Raw genomic sequence first — 19,435 nt, 5'->3', positions numbered from 1 at the left:
GAGCCACCGGCCGGGAACAGCGGGGCACACCGAGGCAGCGGACTAGCAGCGTTCCTCTGCTCAGCGCCTCCAGGGGCGCGCGGGCCGTTGGCAGGTTCGGAGGTCTGGCGAACAGGGTGGCGGGCGGCAGCACTCCCTCGCTGGGAGCAATGTGTCAGTCCCCGCCGCGGTTCCTCCAGTCTAGTGTGGCCGGAGGGTTAAGGATCCTCCTTTCCTGCCTCCGGTCCCAAGACCCCCAGCTACCCCGTGACTGGCGCCCGCCCCAGCCTGCAGCCCGCCTCGCGGTCCCCGAGCCAAGCTGGAATTGGTTAGACCGCCAGCTCCGGCACGGAGACCACACAGGCGCCGCCGGAGGGCAAGGCTGACCAGCGCGCTGCGACTTTATTGTGTGAGTTATGGCGACCAATTGGGCGGCTCTGGGGAACGCAATCGGCCTCTTCTTCTTGCTCTAGGGCGGGGGTAGGGGGTGCGGGTGGGGGTGGGGTAGGGGTTGGGCAAGTCTGGCCTCCTCAGGGCTCTGTCGGAGTTTCCTTAGGAGCTCAGAAACAGACATTCCCTGTCCTTTCATGGAGGGGGGAGGGGCGCGGGGTGTAGGCGCAAGCTGCAACCTCAGTTCCTAGGGACTTAGGGAACCTAGGTTCTCATTTTGGGAAACTCGCTCTGTTTTCGAGGAGCTACAGCCTCCCTAGGTCTGAAAGCTCCAGCTCCAACGGGTCTCTGCAGTCTTCTCACTTCCTCAGTACTATACAACGATTCTCCGGTATTTCCAGGTCCAGGTGTGTCTTCTTCGGACGCTTTGGCAGCCGCATAGCTGTGGTTTGCCCTATGGGACTAGAGGTGTAAAGGAATTAAAAGAGAAATAGAAAAGACTAGAACAACTAGACTCCATTTCTCTTTGGCTCAGATGATGCCCAGCCGTCCCCCCTCATCTCCTGGGTTTATAATTCCCGAGGTCCAGCAGACAAAGTTGTACCGTGGAGCTGGCATCTGGGGACGGGGACAGGGAGGGAGGGAGGGAGGCTTTGCTGGTGAGCTGGAGAATGGGAAAAGAGGATTTGGTTGCGGAGCTAAACGGCGAGCTCTGCCAATGCCTCTGACTGCCCAGGAGATGGCGAGCGAGCTCCACGCCTGGTGAGGCGCCGCCGCACGGTCAAGATCAACAGTGAAGGGCGGCGCAGCCGGCCTGGGGTCGCCAGCTTCTGCGGTCAAGGCCCGCTGTCTGGCGCGGCCGAGCGTCTCGCAAAGCCGGAGATCGTAGCTGCAAAGCTGGCCGGGACATTGGAGTCAGATGGACCCAGCGGGCTGCCAGAGACTGGAAAGCGTCGCGGCCGCCCCTTTGTGTGGCAGTACGTCCCGGATCCGAAGCCTCCTTCGCCTCTTGAATCACGCGTAGACGCACCGGCCTTGATTCTCCACCGGCGGCGCTCGTAACCTTCCAGGTTTTGGAGGCGCTCTCCCTGCGGCCTTTCAGTCTCCACCCGAAGCAAAGGCCTCTCCCTGAAGCTCCCTTCGCCTCGCGGGCCTCCCTATCAGCCCTCCGACCACCGACCGGCTCCGCTCCTCCCTCCTCAATTCAGAATATAAAAGGAATGCATATAAATAACAAAGTCTTCATCTGTTATTGATTTAGACGTCAATTCAAATTCCACTGGAGAGCGTTTGAAAGCAGTTTTAATCTTCAGCAAACCTCCCGTTTCTCTTAGGCGGGGAAAACTGACCGGCAGACTACAGATGAAAGGAAAACCTCGAGGCAATCCTCCCTATCCACGTCAGGAAACCTGAGAAATGGACCTGGGAAATAGGATGCGGCCCTGGAGTTTACAAAAAAGAAGGCGGGGGGTGGGGGGGACGATGGAGAAGAAGGGGAAACAGGCCCGTTTCAAATGAAAACACGTCTTGTGAGAAAAAGAGAGAAAATGTTAGTTAACTCTTCCCGAAGTGGAAGGTCGGGACGGTGTGGCCCCATTTTCAGAGGTTATTTCTTCTTGAAAGATTGAATCGTGGTCACTTTTCCTTTTCTGTCTATCTGCCTGTCTCAACTGAAAAGAAGTTGCCTGCTCGAAGTCGGTTGCAAGATACGAAAGAAATCAAGCCGAGGAGGAGAAAACGAAAGTAGCTCCGAACCTTGGGTCTCTGCGCCTTCTCTGGCATATCCATAGGGGAATCCTCCCGCCAGAAGAGTTTACATATCGTGTGAGGTTTTACACAACTGTATTTAACTCACATACCAAAAGTTAGCAGCCATTGAATTCATCGCGCCCGGGCGCTAACAACGACGAGGCATCCAGCTCCTCAGCGGCCATTTCCCTGAGTGGCAAAAAGCCCTCAGAAAGAAAGTTCGTAGTGCCTAAAAATTGCGTCTAGAGGTTTAGGGTGTATAATTATGGTTTCAGTCTTCAACTGCTGTGTGCAGGCTGCCGGGAGAAGGCGATAAGGGATAAGCCTGAAATGTTTCTTTTTCAGAAGTAGAATTTAATTGGGAATTTTTTTTGAGCTGGTCTGGTAAAAAAATATAATTTTAGACACCACAAATTATATGCTAATTTAAAGTTATCACTATTCATCTTAAAGGCACAGGAAAAGGAGAGGGAAGGGGTGATGGAAGTGGAGAGCCTGGAGGCTTTACAGACCAGAACTGGTGTTGAGTTTCCTTCATCTATAGGGAATCCCATAGCATTCAGGATAACAGGATTTTATAATAAATAAGACCAGTTTCTAGAAGCAACACAAGCTTGGAAAAAGAAAACAAATGTATAAAGACTCAGAAGAAACAAGAGAGTTCTGTTTATTTGCATCTCCCTAGGAGTAAAAAAGTGATTTTTAAATGCCTGAAGCACTGCCCATGTATCTCAGCTCACAGACATTGCATCTACAAAAATAATCTCTCAGTTGTATAAATATGCAGCACTTTAAAAGTAGTTATTTATCATCAATTTCAGAAACACCTTTTTTTTCTTCCTGGACTTCAGAGCTCCACATTTGTTAGATGTTTTAAAGCTCCATGAGAGCCCAATACATTTGTTCAGACAGTCAAGTTCTTCGCTGGGTTCTGGATAAAAGTTCCCACCCATGGCCACACTGATTCAAGCCTCTTTCAGGGAACTGAGGAGATGGTCTCAATTCTAGCTCCACAGACTGGAGGCCAAGGAGAGGGGATGCGTTTATACCATCCGTGGGTCACTCTGCCAATTGCAGCCATTTAAATATCTGCATTTAGAGAAATGAAGGCATCATGAGGACACATTATTTCCAAATTAAAGATTATAAAAGCACAAATCTACAAGGTGTATTAAACACAAACAATTACAACAGCAAGTGAAAGACCCAAAGTCAGAAAGATTGTCTTCACTCCAATATTGATACAAACCCTATTTAATAAGGTAGCTGCTTTTAAAGCCATCACAGTCCCTCCAGCCTCCTATTTTTAGACTTTCCCAGTGACCCTAGAACACTGCTTGCCCAGAGCTGTTTCCATTTGCCTCAGGGAGACTGCTGAGAGCTAATGATTCAATTACCCAATCACAGCATATGAATGACTGCAAATCATTCTGCCCTAATGGATTATGAAGATAAGAAGTGCTGGAAACAGGCATAAAAAGTGATTTAAAAAAATAAAACCCTAAAATCAAAATAGCACTTCTGAAATTAATTTTGGGGCGATTATTTAAAAATATTTCAAGTCCTTTATACTGGCCTGGAGGGAGAAACAGAACATTAAAAAGTCATAAAAAATAAACCTAGACAAGAGCAAAATCAAAAATAAACAAGAAACAGAACTATGAAGTCAGGTTGGGCAGCAAGAGATTTTAGAGCCAGATACGGGGAAGAGAGAAAAACAATTCACAAAATTTGCCATTACTGGCAGGGGAATGGGGGAATTAAATACATATTCAAGTCTTTCCAAAGGTCTTTTGGAGGCAAGTGGAAGCATTTAAACTCTCTGTGGCCAATCTGGCCCACATCAGGAGACCGTATCTTTGAGCTTGGAGACGATTTTCTTGTCTTTCACTCTTCGGTTCTGAAACCAAATGGTCACTTGTCTCTCGGATAGGTTCGTGGCAGCCGAGATCCGCCGCCGCTTGTCCTTGTTAATGAACTTGTTAATGGCATACTCGTTCTCCAGTTCTTTGAGCTGCAGTTTGGTGTAGGGCACCCTCTTCTTCCTGCCCCGACGGTAGACACACATGTCTGGCTGATTTAGAGCCACATCCCCTGGTATAAAAAAACAACACAGGAAAAATTAGACCAGGATATCTGGAGCACCCAGCTGGGGACTGTGTGTGTAGACTTGGAGGGGGTACAGAGAATGAAGAAAGACAGGCTGTTTACACTTTATTATTATTTACACAGACATATTATTTACATGTTATTAAAGAAAGATTATTTACACTTCAAAGTGAAGGCCAGTATGATGGATCATCATGGTTTCTCAAACCGGCATCTTAACAAGCCTGAGATTTTATGGTGTAGTTGCTGGGGACTCTCATAAGGACAGTTTCTGCAAATGCTGGTTGCAAACACACAAACACAGACTTAAAAAGAAATATCTAGGCTGTTCAAACTTTGACTTTTCGCGTTTCTGCGTTTGGAGCTTGTGAGCTCTTGGAAGCTTTAGTGGTCACTCTGGGTTATTCATGTCCTTGAAAAGTGGGGCTCAACTCCGTGACACCTCTTTGGGGAGGAGGGGTCAAGGCCTGAGCAAAGAGCAGCAAAGACCTTCAACTTTAGGAGGAAAATAGGCCTATGCCCGCACACAGGAAGAAAAGGGTTGTGAGAGAGGCAATTTAAATAAAGGATGAATTTACAGATTTCACACAAACTGGACCGACTGTTCCACTGGGTTAACCATGGCTGGGGGGAGGAGGATAGGTGCCCAACTCCCAAGCAGGGGCGTAGACTCCCAGTCCATTCTTTTCCTTCTTTTTCTCTTCCTCTCCCTCCCTCCCTGCATCTCTCCCTCTTGTCCTTCCCCTTTTCCCAACGTCCCTACCTGGGAAGGATGATTTCCAAAAGTGGGAGCCCTGTGGCTGGTCCTTGGCGCAGTACACCTGGCTGTTCCACCCGTTGGCCAGCGTCCAGGACTGGTAGCCCTCCATGGAGATGTACGCCTCGTGCCGAGGCTCCCCGGAGCCGAAGGTAGACACCATGTCGATGTAGCCGGGCACATGCTGGTAGGGGCTCGTGTAACCCTGGTAGAAGGACACCTCCTTGGCTCGTGCGGGCACCTCGTTGGCCGGTACGCTGCTGCTTGCCAGGCCCGACACGTCCATGTACTTCTCCACCGGGAAGCCTCCCAGCGAGGCGTGCGGCGACGACTTGAGAGCATTCTGCTGTAAGCCCACGCCGTGCGACATGCGGCAGCTATAGTAGCCGTTACCGAAGTGGTAGCCGTAGCCCAGGGCCGGGGCGCCCGGGGGCGCTGCAGCAGCCGCGCCGGGCGCCGGGCACTCTTTGGCGGAGGACGCCTCCGGGCGCGCCGCGACCACAGCCGAAGATGACGACGACGAGGCGGAACCCGCGCGCTCAGAGGTCCCCGGGTACGCGAAGCCCGAGGCCGCCGCCGCCGCCGCCGCCGCTGCCGCCGCCGCCGCCGCCGCCGCTGCGCGTCCGGAGTGTGTCCCGGCGAACACTGGCGCCGAGAGAAAGCCGCGACACTGGCCCGGCGCCGCTGCCGCCACGGAGGAGGAGGAGGAGGAGGCCGGGGCCGCCCCGGCGGCCCCACCGTCCGCCCGCAGCCCGTCCATGTCCCAGCTCCCGGCGCGGCTCATGGCCCGGCCTGGCCCGGCCCCGGCCCCGGCCCCGTGCACGACCCCATGGCGCGGCGCGCCTCCTCCTTCCTCTCCTTTCTCTCTCGTTCTCTCGCTCCCGCCCTCTTCCTCTCGCCCTCTCTCCCTCTGCGAGCCTCCCGCCCGCCAGCCCGCCCTCCAACAGGTTAGCTCATCGCGGGACGTTTATAAAAACGAAGTTCAGGTTGGGAGGGGGCCTGAGCCGGTCGGGGGGCCGCCTCCCTCCCCGAGGGCTCCCGCTCTGGGCCGTGCCATTGGCTGCACAGGGCCACGTGGGGGTGGGGGCGCGGGACAGCCTGGCTCCGGGCCCCGGCCCCTTGGACCCACCCACCCCGGCCCCTACCCCTCCCCAGCCCTCGCGCAGCCCACCGCCCCTTCCCGCCCTCCCCCGGACCCAGGCGTTTGCGCCGCAGCCACCCCCACGAGCTGATTGCGCGACCGCCCATCCTAGGCCCCGTCTGCGACTGAGGCGGGCGCCGAGGCCTGCGCCTTGTCTCGGCCATGGCAGTTGTTGCCACCTCTCCTTGGCTCCCTGAGCTGCACAGCTAAATGAAGGAGAAGGACAGGGATGATCAGAATGATGTGAAAACAGACCGATTTTTGATCCTGTTGTTTAATTCCTCGGATTAGCTGACCTAGACCCCAAACCCGAGGAAGCTAATTTTCTCTACCTTGCGTATTGCTACGGGGCAAAGGCACTTAACGCGTGTTCTCCCGGGCGATCCTCCGAATTAAGACCAATTGGAGCAGACCCCCCCTCCCCCAATACGCACACACCGTCCACCCGGAAAACGCCCACGAAGCCGCCCTTGGGGCCGGGGACAGAGACTTACAAATAAATCAAGCAGACGAAAAGACCCGTCCTCGGCGCGGCGAACCAGAGGATCTGCCCCAGCGAGTAAAGTCCGAACGCCTGGTCCACGCTATTCGCCTCTACACTCAGGCCAGCCGGGAGTTGCCTCCCAAGCTGGGCTCCCCAGCCCTGGCGCAGCCTCCCCGGGTCCGCAGAAAGACCCTCTGAAGGGCGCCGGGAGAAAGCCACTCTGCCGCTCTCCAGGAAATTTCTGCGCCTCGCCCAGCAGCCGAGCTGCCTCTTGCATTTTGCAGACATCACCCACCCCCGCCCGTTACTCACACCAATTAATTGAAAACTTCACTTTCCCAGGGACCTTTGTTTCGTTTTCTTTTCCAAGCTGCCAACTGCAGAGAAGTGAGAGGGGCAAATTAAGAGGGTGTTTTTCCCAAGCAAATTTGGGGTTCATGATGGGAGCAGCCCAGAGCAACAGGGTCTGACTTCGAGGGGGTAGGGTGGGCTCCGGGCAGCCCCGCCAGGGTGTAGGGATCACAACCCTGAGCCCTCTTCATCCCTTCCGTTCCTCATACACAGAACCCCAGTCCATCATCCTCCATCTGAGACATTAGCGGGGAGCCTATGTGAGTCCTGCGGCAACTCTAAGGCTCCACTTTAGGAGCAACATTAGATCTGATGAGCCGACAGTACTGGGGTGGGTGGGAGAGCCCTCAGAGTGAGCCCATTTCGTTCTGTAGCAGCAACACCCCAGTCCAGCCCACCTCCAAGAAAATCACTCCCCCGAGCCTGTGATTGGTGAAGCCAGCTTGTCACCTAGCCCCACTGTTCCTGGACCAAGACAGGACCTGGATGGGGCAACTAAAAGAGCAAGGGAGGCCCTCTTGGACCTGGCCCGTCATCGCAGGGTGGGCTGCTGGTGTTGGGAGTGTTGACACGCAAAACGCAGTAACCATAAAAGGCTCAAATAAAGGGGAAAGTTATGAGAGGGGTGCTGGAAAGGAAAAGCAGGAGAATCTGTTTGACCTTTTTGAAGTCCTAGACACGTTCAAGATCAATTCAAGACGGGAGGGGCCTAAGCTTCTGCAGAAAATTGTAAAGAATCGAAGTTTGCTGGTAAGAACGATTTCGGCTACTTGAGAGAAGGCAGAAGTTAGCAAGAGAAGCTGGATTTGTATATTTTTTTAAATGCCAGTCAGAGCCAGGTGACAGGGTTGCTGACTTTTTGGAAGAGTTTGACTGGGTTCTCTTTACCCAACAATTTCAGTACCAAACCAGTCATGGGATGCCGCCCCCTGAAATGCTCTTATTTTTCTTTTGTATCCCCTTCTTTTTCTCAGAGAGGGAAAACATGGAGATACTTAAAAAAATTTTTTTTCTGTTACCTCAAATAAATTTGTTGAAATATTTCTAAGACATAACTGGAACCAACAAACTTTCAGTCTCTCAAAACTAAATATCTCTGTGATTTTGTGCCCTGGAATTTCTGCTCCATTTTCTATCTGATAAATATATTTTAATGACTGATTATATGCTAAAAAAATGAAGAAAGTGAAATTAAGATAGGAAGGAAGAACTTGTCAAGTTTTGCTGATTTCGGACAACCCTTCACTTTTGGCTTAATTTTCCATGCAGCAAATTAAGTTGTGCAGGACTGGAAGCAAAGTCTGAATTAATGCTCTGGTTGAAAGACACTTCTCAATGGTGGCCTTGCCTCCAGTTTCCTTGTGGAACTCTGGCAAGACTTGGAGCTTCTCTACCCATCCTAGCAGGTATTCAGAGACCAAGGAAGTTTTGAACAGTAAGGAGCATAGCCTCTTTCTATTCTGCAGCTGAACCTTCTTCCAGTACAGCCTTCTATGTCCTGGCCCTGGGGGAGGGGATTCCCCTTAGGAAAGAGGCTCTGACTGGACCCTATGAGGGCCCCCTAAACCTAGCATCCCAGGGAAGCTGCTGCTATTGGATCATAGGGCAGTGGTTGAGTACCAGGCAATGTCAGGGCTGCTCTGTTTATGAACTAAGGCGACATATAGTTTACAAGCTGGGGGTGGTAGGTAGTGGAGGAATTTTGAGGCTGAATTTGCAGGAACATTTCATTTAGCTTGTATACCCTGTATCCAAGCTGATTTTAGGTTTAAACTTAACAGGAATAACTTTCTTTAGCTGGCCAGGAGCACAGACTGAACGCTGTGTGTGGGTGGGTAGGTGTATTATGTTGGGGCTTTAACAACAGAAATAGTCTTTGTTAAACGAAAGTCTTTGCAAACAAAAATGTCTCCAAAAATGGGTGTGTTGTTATTCAGTGATTTTTGCCATCTTTCCTGATTTTGGTGAGAAACTCAAGGTGGCCCTTCATTGCCCAAAGTCCTACTCTACCAGAGAGAATCAGGTCACCTCTGCTCTGCCCTCCCATCACTTGCTCCTTTCCCTCCTTTGCCTGCCCAAGCACCCTTTTTGGAAACTGATGATATTCTGAAAGTCACATCCTCTCTTTCCCTCCTTGTAGCTGATCTTTCAAATCATGTCCCTGTCCTGGGTTGGGGAAGGGGTAGATGCAGGCTGCGATTTAGATTTATTGAAGAACATAAGTTCCTCTGCTTGCCAAGACAGAAATGAGCTCAATTAACCACCTAATCGGTGGCCATTAGGGCCAGGACAACAATAGCCGCGTCCTAACAGAATGGGGTCCTGGAGACTCCTTTGAAAGTGTTTTCCTTGATGGCCACAGCAGAAAGTGCAGGACACCACCCTAATTAACTTGTAAGAAGCCAAAACTTTAGTGTAGAAATAAAGTCTTAATTCCAAAGTAAAGTCCAGCAGAACTGGCTGGACAGTGCTCTTAACCAAGTCTGTGCTCTGCCAACTTTGGCGCTAATTTTCCCTCTGCAGGCAATACCCAATTTCACTCAGGCTGGAGATATCAAAAGGATTTAAAAAAACAGCAAACCCGGGGTGAAGGAAGGGGTCTCTAGCAAGAGCCAGACAGTGGTATCCTGAGTTTAGGCACTTTCTGTGTCTGAGGTGTATTCCATTTGGATTTAACAACACAATTAGGTTTTATTAAATGTAAATGGTTTGCAACAACCAAAAACCTCTTCAAACCGAAGCATTATTTGGTGAAACCAGGTTTACCTCCCGCAGGGCGGTGAGCCCTTGTTTGGGATGGAGAGAACTCCTACAGTCCTGGCGGGAATTAAACACAGCGAGAGTCTTCCCTCTCAAAGAAGCACTAATCTCACTGCGAAGGGGGAGCCGGAGGGTGGGTGCAGAGCCCGAGGACCCGGGTAACTTGCTGCTTTTTTCGCAAAACAAAAGATGGGACCGAAAACCATCTTCCGCTGTTTTGTCCGACAACTCAAGGTGTGGGGTTATCCTCGGAATATTTCTCTAGCAGTATCATTGTTAACCGAAGTCCAGTAAGTGCTCACTGTGTCGGCCCTTTGAGATGAAAGAAAATAAATGTCTCTCTCTCTCTCTCTCTCTCTCTCTCTCCCATCCACATTCCGCAGAGCCCCACAGTCTCGGTGGGAAATCCAGCTATGGTCACCAGCAGCAGGAAGGGATGAAGGTTAGGGAAATGCCTAACCACGAAGGGGTGCGGCGGGGCGGGGCGCGGTGGGCGGAGGAGGCCAAGGGAAGGAGGCGGAGGAGTAAGTGGTCAGGCTTAGCTTACCGGCTGGGCGGGGCGCAGTTCCCCAGGCTCGGCGCTAGATGTCCCTGCAAGTTTTCCTGTCGCGTCGAGGGCGTACGAGCTTCAGGCAGGCAGCGAGTCGGGGTAGCCCCGGAGTCCAGGGACAAAGTACCTTCCCAAGCCCCCACCCAAGGCTGTCCTGGTGGGCGCGCGATTGTAGGGGAAAGGAGGAGGAGAAATAGAAGCAGCCAGAGAGACCCGGAGGAGACGGCGCGAGGCCGGCCTGCCGAGGGATGACAGCAAAAAGTTGCCAGTACAGAGTCCGCTCTGCCGGACCCGCATCTTCCCTTATAAACCGAAACCTCCGAGCCGTGGGGACCGCACTCAGCCTAAAGAAAACGTACCCGGTGTTCGCAGCCTGGGTTCTAGCGGTCCTGCTGTCCAGCCGCACTCGGCGGCCCCAGTCCTCGAGCGAGCTTGCGTCCGGCTGCGGGCCTCGGGCCCCGTTGGCCCGGAGCCTTCCTCGCCGAAGGTAGGAGCCAGGCCCCGGCGGTTGCGGGGCTCAGCGACAGCTCCGGCTCTACCGGCGCTCGTCCGCTCGGGCAGCCTGCACAAATTTTTACAACCTTTAGTCGAAGGCCCAAAGTGTTTACCACTTCACCTCGGAGGACCCGCCGCTGCTCAAGAAATATTTAGTCTGGAGGCCTAAAAACAAATTTAGGCCTCTTTCATGTAATTCCTCCTTTGGAGTAAGAAGTGCTTTTCAGCCCTTCTGGAGAAAGCCCTTTCCGAACCCTCACCCCCAACGCATCTTAAAAATTCCTGCCAAACCACGCGGGCATGGGTTGATTTTTTTTTTTTTTTTTGAGTGAGTCTTGTGCCTTGGTAGTGAGTAGGAGGTTTTGGTGGCCTGGAGGCTGCGTCTGAAAACCAGGGACTTTTGACAGGTGGTTCCCAGTTTCAGCCTGGACATTTCGGGAGAGGTGCAAGGTTTGGGCATTTCAATAATGAACCCCAACAGAACTGTGTCAGTCTTCTCACTACCTCTATGCAGACTCAATGTTTTTGAGTATTTAAAGAAGACATATGAAAAATAAAATAACCAACAATAAATGCTGGCCAAAGCTTTAAAATACCGTATAGTTTGGATATTATCAGAGATAACTTAAATCACAAGCAAGTTCTCTAATCTCTGTGTGGAAGCTTCCTTATCTCTGAAAAAGGGATAATAATAGAATGATTTCTAGAGTTGCTCTGAGCATTAGAGAAGCTAATATATGTAAAAAGCACTTGTAATTTCAGAGTTAAAGCTCTATATAGGTGGGCCAATATTACTACTACTAGTAAATGTGGAATCTACATAAATTAAGGGACATTAAATATTGTAATGGAATGTTCATTGTCTCCCATGAAACACTGTCTGCTAAACGCAGTTCAGTGAAAAATTATGGGTGTCTTTTAGTGTGAGTAGTTTTCCTGACGTGGTCTCGAACATACTTTTCATGATAAATGTGCTAGAATACGCAATATTAGTGTTATTTAAAAGGTGCAAAATAGTTTTGGAAACCAGAAATGAATGAAGGTGTCGCCGAGAAATGGTGTTTTCCCTTTTCAGCAGACTGAAGTCCGGTTTGCCACAGGTTTTGGCACGAGGGCCGAGGGGTCCCCGAGGAAGGAAGGAAGCTGGAGACCCACCCACCCGCGGGGTGAAGGAGGAAGGGGCTGCCGTCAGCACCCTGCCCCCAGCGGCGGCTCCTGCGATTGAAAGCAGCTCACAGCCGCCGAAACCGCGAGGAAAACAGACGGGGGCGCCAAACGACAGCAATAAAGGCATCCGCGACTTCCGCTTAAGTCGCGCCTCCGCCCGATCCCACCCCCTGCCAGGGCCTTGCCCCCCCCCCCCCCCCACGGACCGGAGCCTGGACCGAAGTGTCCCATTCAGTCCCCAAAGCTAAGTGGGACTAGGGGGTACCCTTCCCAAGTTCCTGGGACAGCAACCCCCCTCCGCTGGGCGCGGCCTGCCAGGGATGGTGGAACTGGGCACTCGGACTGTGGAAGGAGAGGGAAGGAGAGGTGGGATCATCCGCAAGGCTGAGCTCTGACCACGTTAATGGCCGGAAAGCCGGCGCGAGAAGGGCTCACAGTGCTCGGATGGCCTCTGGGGCAGGGGCGGAGGTGGGCCCGGGTGATGTCCTTCTCTGAGCTCCCGACGCCCATTATGCGTCCCACCTCTCACCTCTCCAGTCACCAAGTGCCTATCCAGCTTTCCATTTCTCACCTTGGGGGAGAATTCCGTTTTATTACCTTAAAGAGACGGAATTGATTTTCGAAGTAGAACTCGCGTTGTTGAAATAAGTGGGTGCCAAGGGGAACAGGAGAAAAACTTTTGGCATTGACTCTGTGTATAAATGTATATAAATATACTTCACACCTCGTCTCCCCTTACATTCCTGACGCGCTCCCAACGGGTCCAAAGTTAAAAGGAAAGCGCCAACAGAGAGATGGGCAAATAGATCTCGGGTTTGCCCCTAACACACCCCCCGATGTGCTGGGTGTGGCGGCAGGGAGGAAAGGGGGGGGCCCTGGGTTGGGGTCTGGGTTGGCGGTGCAGGACCCGAGACCAGTGCCCAGATTGCCGGGGTCCCTCGGCAGCTTCGGAAGCTCGCAGGCCGACCTCCGGGTCCCGTCTCTATTCGCCCTTGTTCCTGCCGTTGGCCGTGGATCTCTCCCCTTGGGCAGCTGGTGGGTGGACCCTCACAGCTCGTTGGGGGTCCGAGCATCGTGGGGCGCAAGCGAGGGAGGAGACGTGCAACGGCCTTGAGTGAAGATTGATCTTCGTTAAAATGGTTGCCACCAGCGTCATTATGACCATCAAAGTTATCGCCAAGAGGCTCAGCTGCCAAGCTCAGGTCGGGAGGAGCAGCAGCAAGGCTAGTGCGCGATTTTTCGCGCCCAGACTCAGCGCAGGGAATATCCGGGGCCACAGGTAAGAGGCTGGGGTGGGGGAGAGGAGGAAGGAGAGAAGGAAGGAGAAGCAGAGTGGGGAAGAGAGGGCAGGGGCTTGGTAGGGGAAGGAAACTAAGTCTCTTCTTTCCCATCCTTGACCTCGAAACCCGGCAACTTTGCCACAAATAATTCGATTTGAGGAGGGAGGGGGAAAGCTGGCAACGTAAAAGTGGATTTGGGGCGGCCCATATGGCGCTGTAAATTGCGACTGTGTTTAAAGTTAGCTGTTGAATTCTGCTATGAAATCGTCCAGCCGAGTTCATTTCCCCCAGGGAAAATGCGTAGGCGAGAAGCCTATCCATCAGCAGGATTATAAAAGTAAAAAACCTGGGACTTCAAGTTCAGAACTCACTCTGCAAACAGTATTAAAAAATCAGAGAGGACCTAATGATTTCCGTTTGGAGGCGCGGGCCCAACGCACCTCCCCAGCCACGTAGCACTAAAGTGCTTTCAAAAACTCTATGAGATTCTCTCTCTCTCTCTCTCTCTCTCTCTCTCTCTCTCTCCCTCCTGGGTGGGAGGAGAGTAGCCAGGCTGAGGCGAAGAAGTGGGGAGAGAGAGAACGCGGCGTCCTATTTGTTAAATAAAATACATATTTGGTTCTGAAATTCGAAAGATAAGTAATCCAGACAGGAGCGCAAATTCTTCTCCTTACGCAACTCTTCCTACATCCTCCCCCTGTCCCCCCCCTTACCCTCCTCCCGCTTGTAAATGTTAAAAACAAACAAACAAACAAACAAAACTTCCCGACGATCTACTCTGGAAAATCAAAGCATTATCTATTATTTAACACGTATCTGTGTCCGAGGAAAAATGAGGAAGGCGCTGCATGATTAGGACCTAAGGGGCAACCCAGCAAACTGAGAGCGTAATGATGCCCCTAAATGAAGGGGGAAATGTGCCGCTGCGCGCTCTATTAATCAGACTGTCAATTTCACCCCCGAGGCCAAACCCCCGGGCGACCAGAACCGGCTCTGAGCGGGCAAAGGACCGGGAGCCTTCCTCCTCACTTCTTGTCTCTTCTCGCCTCCTACCTGGATCTATTTGTCTGCTCTGAAGCCGCCTTCATTACCCACTGACAGGAGCGTGTATTTATTTGCTTATAAACCTGTTACAATAAATGATTATTCGAACGGCGTCATTCGTACCTTAATGACGAGCGAGCGCTACTTTTTGATGAATGACATCTCGGGCTCGGAAGGATGTATGGGTCATTTTGACCAGTCATTCCCTCGCTGTGGCATCCCACAATTTTTCCGCCTCCCTCCAAAAGAGATAATAATATTTAGAGGCGCTCGCTGGGGCTGAATGAGAATTAGCCCTAGGCGCAGCCCATCATTAGGACGGGACAGCCGGGCCACTGTGACATTTTTTAGAAAGCTGAGATGATGGAAAGAATAAGAAAAGAGATGATTCTGATGGAGAGAGGGCTGCACAGCCCCACGGCCGGCAAGAGGTTCTCCAATTTGTCCGACTCGGCTGGCAATGCTGTGCTCGAGGCCCTGGAAAATTCGCAGCACCCGGCTCGCCTCAGCCCGCGCCTGCCGTCCGCCCCCCTGCACAGCGCTCTGGGAGACCTCCCTGCCAAGGGCAAATTCGAAATAGATACTTTGTTCAACCTGCAGCACCCGGGCAGCGAAAGCACCGTCTCCTCCGAAATCGCGTCTGCCGCGGAGGGCCGAAAAAAGCCGGGTCATTATTCAGAGGCGGCAGCCGAGGCGGACATGAGCAGCGACGTGGAGGTGGGCTGCTCGGCGCTGCGCTCGCCCGGCGGCCTCGGCGCCGCGCCGCTCAAGGAAAACAATGGCAAAGGTAATCGCGCCGCCCGCGACGCGCTCTCCAGTCCCATCCTCTCTGTTCCTCCGCTGCCCTGCCGGCCGTTCTTGTGCCCTTGCCCCTCTCCGACCCTCTGCAGCGAGCCGCACAGAGCTGGTTCAGGCGGGGGCGGGACGCAGGCGTGGAACCGTGCCCTCCGGCTCTGCTCCTTGAGCCTCCCAGAGAGACGCAGGCCTGGGGCCTGCCCTCGCTCCTGAGTCCGAGAAAATGTTTCTGCGTGCGGGTCTAAACGCCCGTGCGAGCCGACCTACCCCTAGCCATCCACTGAGTCGCGCTGGGGGAAGGCTGCCCAGGGCAGCTGCTCCGAACTCCGCGGCCTCTGAGCCCCAAGGCCGAGTGGAGGGGGCATTCTAAGTCGAAGGGAGCCTCGCTGGGCGCCTCTGGGAGACCCTCTTGGGTCAGCGGGAGAGAGTTGAAAAGTAGAGTCCACCCCCGAATGGTTCCTGTTTGAGCTACTGCTGTCTTTCCAATCTTAAAATATTTTAAACCAAATCCCAAAGACTGTCAACGAAAGGTTAGAGGCCGTACAAAAAACTGACCTGCGGTCTCCAGATCATGGCAAATCCAGAGCTTCTCAAACTGAGTCTAGATGTAGGCATTTTCCCTTGGCCAATTTTCCTCCTGAGTTGAAAATTTCCTTTTATTAAAACAAAACAACCCCCCCCAATTGAGTTCCTATTATTTGGTTATGAAGAGCTCCCCAAACTTTATTGATTCCATTAACGGCAGCAATTTGTAAGCATGACAGATCCCATCAATTCAGGCAGCGCCTCGCCTTCCTCTCGCGGCTTCCCCCATCCTCGTGCAGCCCCAGCGCGGAGATCTTGGTCCTACAGTGACTCATGCGCTGTCGACCGTTTGTTTGCCAGGGTTCGCGGAGAGTGGCTCAGCCGCGGGCACCACGACGTCTGCGTCGGGCTCTGGCCTGGGCAGCCTGCATGGAGGCGGCGGCGGCGGCGCGGGCGGAGCGCTGGTCGGCTCCGGCTCCGGCGCGGATCAGGTGCGGCGCTACCGCACGGCGTTCACCCGCGAACAGATCGCGCGCCTGGAGAAGGAGTTCTACCGGGAGAACTATGTGTCGCGGCCCCGCCGGTGCGAGCTGGCCGCTGCGCTCAACCTTCCCGAAACCACTATCAAGGTATTGATTCCAGCACGCGCCTGTTCTAGCCTCCCCCAGGGTGTCTGGGTTGATTTTTGTTTCTCCTTTCTGGGTGGCTAGATTTAGCTGAGGGCCTGAAAACCCGCGGGGAGAGTCACCAAAGGAACTGGCATATTTATTTCTCAGCTGCCGTATCCGAAGGGCTGGCCGGCCTGGCTGACCTGGGAAGCCGCCGAATGGCGCAGCCCATGCCGCAAACGCTCTCCTCTGCTCAGCGCCTGCCCAGGTGCCCCTAGCCCATGTCCTTGGCCTCACTTTCCCCTCGGCGGCAAAGCCGTCTGGTCTTTGTTCCTCTGGCACGAACCAAAGGTGAAACTTTCCATTTGCTCTTGATCTTGGAGATTTATTTTCCACATAAATCGTTACAACAAGGAGAAAGGATACTGTATTTTAAAAATCGATTAGGTTGAGAAAGTTTTCTAAACATTTTTTCTCCTGGGCAAAGGGGAAAAAAGCAACCTCCTGGGGGGAGCAACGAAATTGTCCTTATTTACATATCTTTAAGCGATTAATTTTATTATAAGTCCAGGAGAGATAGCCGGGAGGCTGGGCGATCCTCACGGAGGATCTGGCACTCTAGAAAAAGAAAAGAGGAAACTCCACGGGATAGGGGAGGAGTGTGAAAGTCTCCCTTCGGTTTGGTCGGGCTTTCTTTAATTTAGAGTTGTGACGAATGATGTCTTCATTAGATACCGTGTGGGGAGGGGTAGAAAAGTCCCTTTCCCAGTTTAAGAGGATGTTGCTCCCGCCACTCATTTGAAGCAAAAGATTCCAACAAAACCATCCCTTCAATATCAGAACCGGACCCGTGCCACTCGGGACAATAATTCCTTGCAGCTCAGAGGACTCAAGACCTTGCGCGGCGACTTTTTAAAAAAGCTGCCGCGGCAGCTTCTCATCAAAGGAGGCCTAGAATCCCCGTGCAAATCCTGGTATTGAGAGACGGGTGCTTGGCGAGGCCGGGCACTGGTGGGTGGCAGGAAGGGGAGGAAAGGTTGGGTTGGGACGAGAAAACGCAGCCCAAAGCAAGGGAGCAGAAGCCCGAGGAGCCGCAGCAATTGGACACAGGGAAGAAGACTCTGTTCGCTTAGGAGGGTGTGCCTACGGCGCTCCACACTGCCGCCCACACTGTCCCAGCTGGAAGAGGAGAGGGGAGTCGGGGCTGGGCCCGGTCGGAGGGGCGTAGGCCAGGCTATTAGGAGGTCTGGGAGGGGCGGGGAGGCACGGGGCGGGGGCTGAGGCCTCGGGGAGCTCCCTAACTCGGGCTTCGGCCCGGCTCTCCCCGCAGGTGTGGTTCCAGAACCGGCGCATGAAGGACAAGCGGCAGCGCCTGGCCATGTCGTGGCCGCACCCGGCCGACCCCAGCTTCTACACCTACATGATGACGCACGCGGCCGCCACCGGAAGCCTGCCCTACCCCTTCCACTCGCACGTGCCGCTGCACTACTACCCGCACGTGGGTGTCACGGCCGCGGCCTCATCGCCCTTCGCCACTTCCATCCGCCCGCTGGACACCTTCCGCGCCCTCTCGCATCCCTACTCGCGGCCGGAGCTGCTGTGCAGCTTCCGCCACCCGGGCCTCTACCAGACGCCCGCGGCCGCAGCGGGGCTCAACAGCGCGGCCTCGGCCGCAGCGGCAGCAGCAGCTGCGGCGGCCGCGGCCCCCCCCGCCCCGGGGGCCGGGGGGCGCGCCCTCTCGCATCCCTACTCGCGGCCGGAGCTGCTGTGCAGCTTCCGCCACCCGGGCCTCTACCAGACGCCCGCGGCCGCAGCGGGGCTCAACAGCGCGGCCTCGGCCGCAGCGGCAGCAGCAGCTGCGGCGGCCGCGGCCTCCTCGGCCGCGGCGGCCGGGGCGCCCCCAAGCGGCGGCTCCGCACCCTGCTCGTGCCTCAGTTGCCACAGCAGTCAGTCCGCCGCGGCGGCCGCAGCCGCTGCCGCCGCCGCCCTGGGCTCCCGGGGTGGCGGCGGCGGAGGCGGCGGGGGTGGCAGCGGCGGCGGCGGCGCTGGGGCCGCCGGAGGCTCGGACTTCGGCTGCAGCGCCGCAGCGCCACGCCCCGAGAGCGGCTTCCTGCCCTACTCAGCCGCTGTGCTTAGCAAGACCGCCGTGAGCCCGCCGGACCAGAGGGACGAGGCTCCGCTCACCAGATAACTACGTCGCCGCCGCCAGGGGGCCGCGCCCGCCGCTCGGAGTGTGCCCGGGAGTCCCCTGAGCGCCCCCCGTGCCCCCTGTGCGCCCACGTGCCCTCTACGCTCTGCCCGCTGCTGAGGCTGTCGCCAGGGGGCGCCCCAGCGCGTGAGGCCTAAGGGAACCTGTCCCGAATTGGGGGGAAGAGGCGGCACGAAAGCTCGGCGTGCTTCCCCTCAAATTATTTCTATTTTTGTATTTGCTACCCAGCCACCTCCCCTCCTAAGTATGTTTCCCGCCTCCCAGACCCCGCTCTTTTGCCTCTGTCCCGAGCTCTTGGTCTCCCCAAGACAATCTCCTCGCCCCCAAACTAGTCCTCTGGGGTCTCGGGTCCTGGCTTAAGCCGTCAGGCCCGGTTACTCGGCTGAGCCACGTGGCCAGAAGCAAGGAGAACCACAACAAAGAGAAGGGAATGGTGTGCGCTAGTGCTTTGTGCGGGAGGGAAATCCACCCCCGATGTCCTGCTGCTTCTCTGTTTCTTCCATCCATTCTTTTCCTTAAACGAGGGTGAGAGGAAGTAGCAGTTTTTCTCTCATCCTGAGCTTGTTAGGGGCCCTATCCGAGGAGAGCGGAAGAATGGAGGTCTGAGAAGAAGGCCTGGAGGGCGGATGGAGAGCGCGGGCGGCTGCGGGTGTGTAATTGTTTACTGTGTGCGGGGGACAAGGATGGTGGGGCTGTGGCCGCCGTCTCCGGAAAGGACAAAGCCCCAAAGCCGAGATGGGAAGGGGCGGCGGTCTTGCCGCCTGTCTCTCGGCCCACAGCCCTTCTCTCTTCTGATCTGCGGTTTGGGATGGAGGCGTCTTGCATATTTTATGCAAAAAGTAATGGCTAATGAGATTGCCACAGCCAGGCCAGGAAAGGAAAGGGAAACGAAAGGATGGGGATTGCAAGACTGACAGATCGCTGTAGTATTTGAAGAAGCGTTTTCAGCTCAGTTTTCCAACGATTGGGTTCCACTCCATCTGGGAAATACTTGAATTTCTAGATATATATTATCCTGAAGCATTTCCTTAGACACTTTTCT

General features: G+C 54.2%; 2 protein-coding genes across 2 annotated transcripts; one reads left to right on the top strand and one right to left on the bottom strand.

Moving 5' to 3' along the window:
- Nucleotides 1-3,798: 3,798 nt before the first annotated feature.
- On the bottom strand, nt 3,799-5,768 carry HOXD13 (homeobox D13). Its single transcript, XM_007112016.3, has 2 exons — nt 4,991-5,768; nt 3,799-4,212 (listed from the first exon to the last, which is right to left on the bottom strand). Exons 1-2 carry the CDS (start codon nt 5,766-5,768, stop codon nt 3,962-3,964), a joined length of 1,029 nt encoding a protein of 342 aa, XP_007112078.2. The 3' UTR covers nt 3,799-3,961.
- An 8,848-nt stretch (nt 5,769-14,616) lies between these two features.
- Nucleotides 14,617-18,375, top strand: EVX2 (even-skipped homeobox 2). The gene is made up of 4 exons (XM_024122192.1): nt 14,617-15,043; nt 15,937-16,205; nt 17,515-17,820; nt 17,983-18,375. Exons 1-4 carry the CDS (start codon nt 14,617-14,619, stop codon nt 18,373-18,375), a joined length of 1,395 nt encoding a protein of 464 aa, XP_023977960.1.
- The last annotated feature ends 1,060 nt before the right edge of the window (nt 18,376-19,435 follow it).

This window comes from Physeter macrocephalus, chromosome 2 (genome assembly GCF_002837175.3).
Source record: "Physeter macrocephalus isolate SW-GA chromosome 2, ASM283717v5, whole genome shotgun sequence".
NCBI lineage: Eukaryota > Metazoa > Chordata > Mammalia > Artiodactyla > Physeteridae > Physeter > Physeter macrocephalus.
Note: the sequence above shows the minus strand (reverse complement) of the source record. Positions and strands in the feature narration are given on the sequence as shown.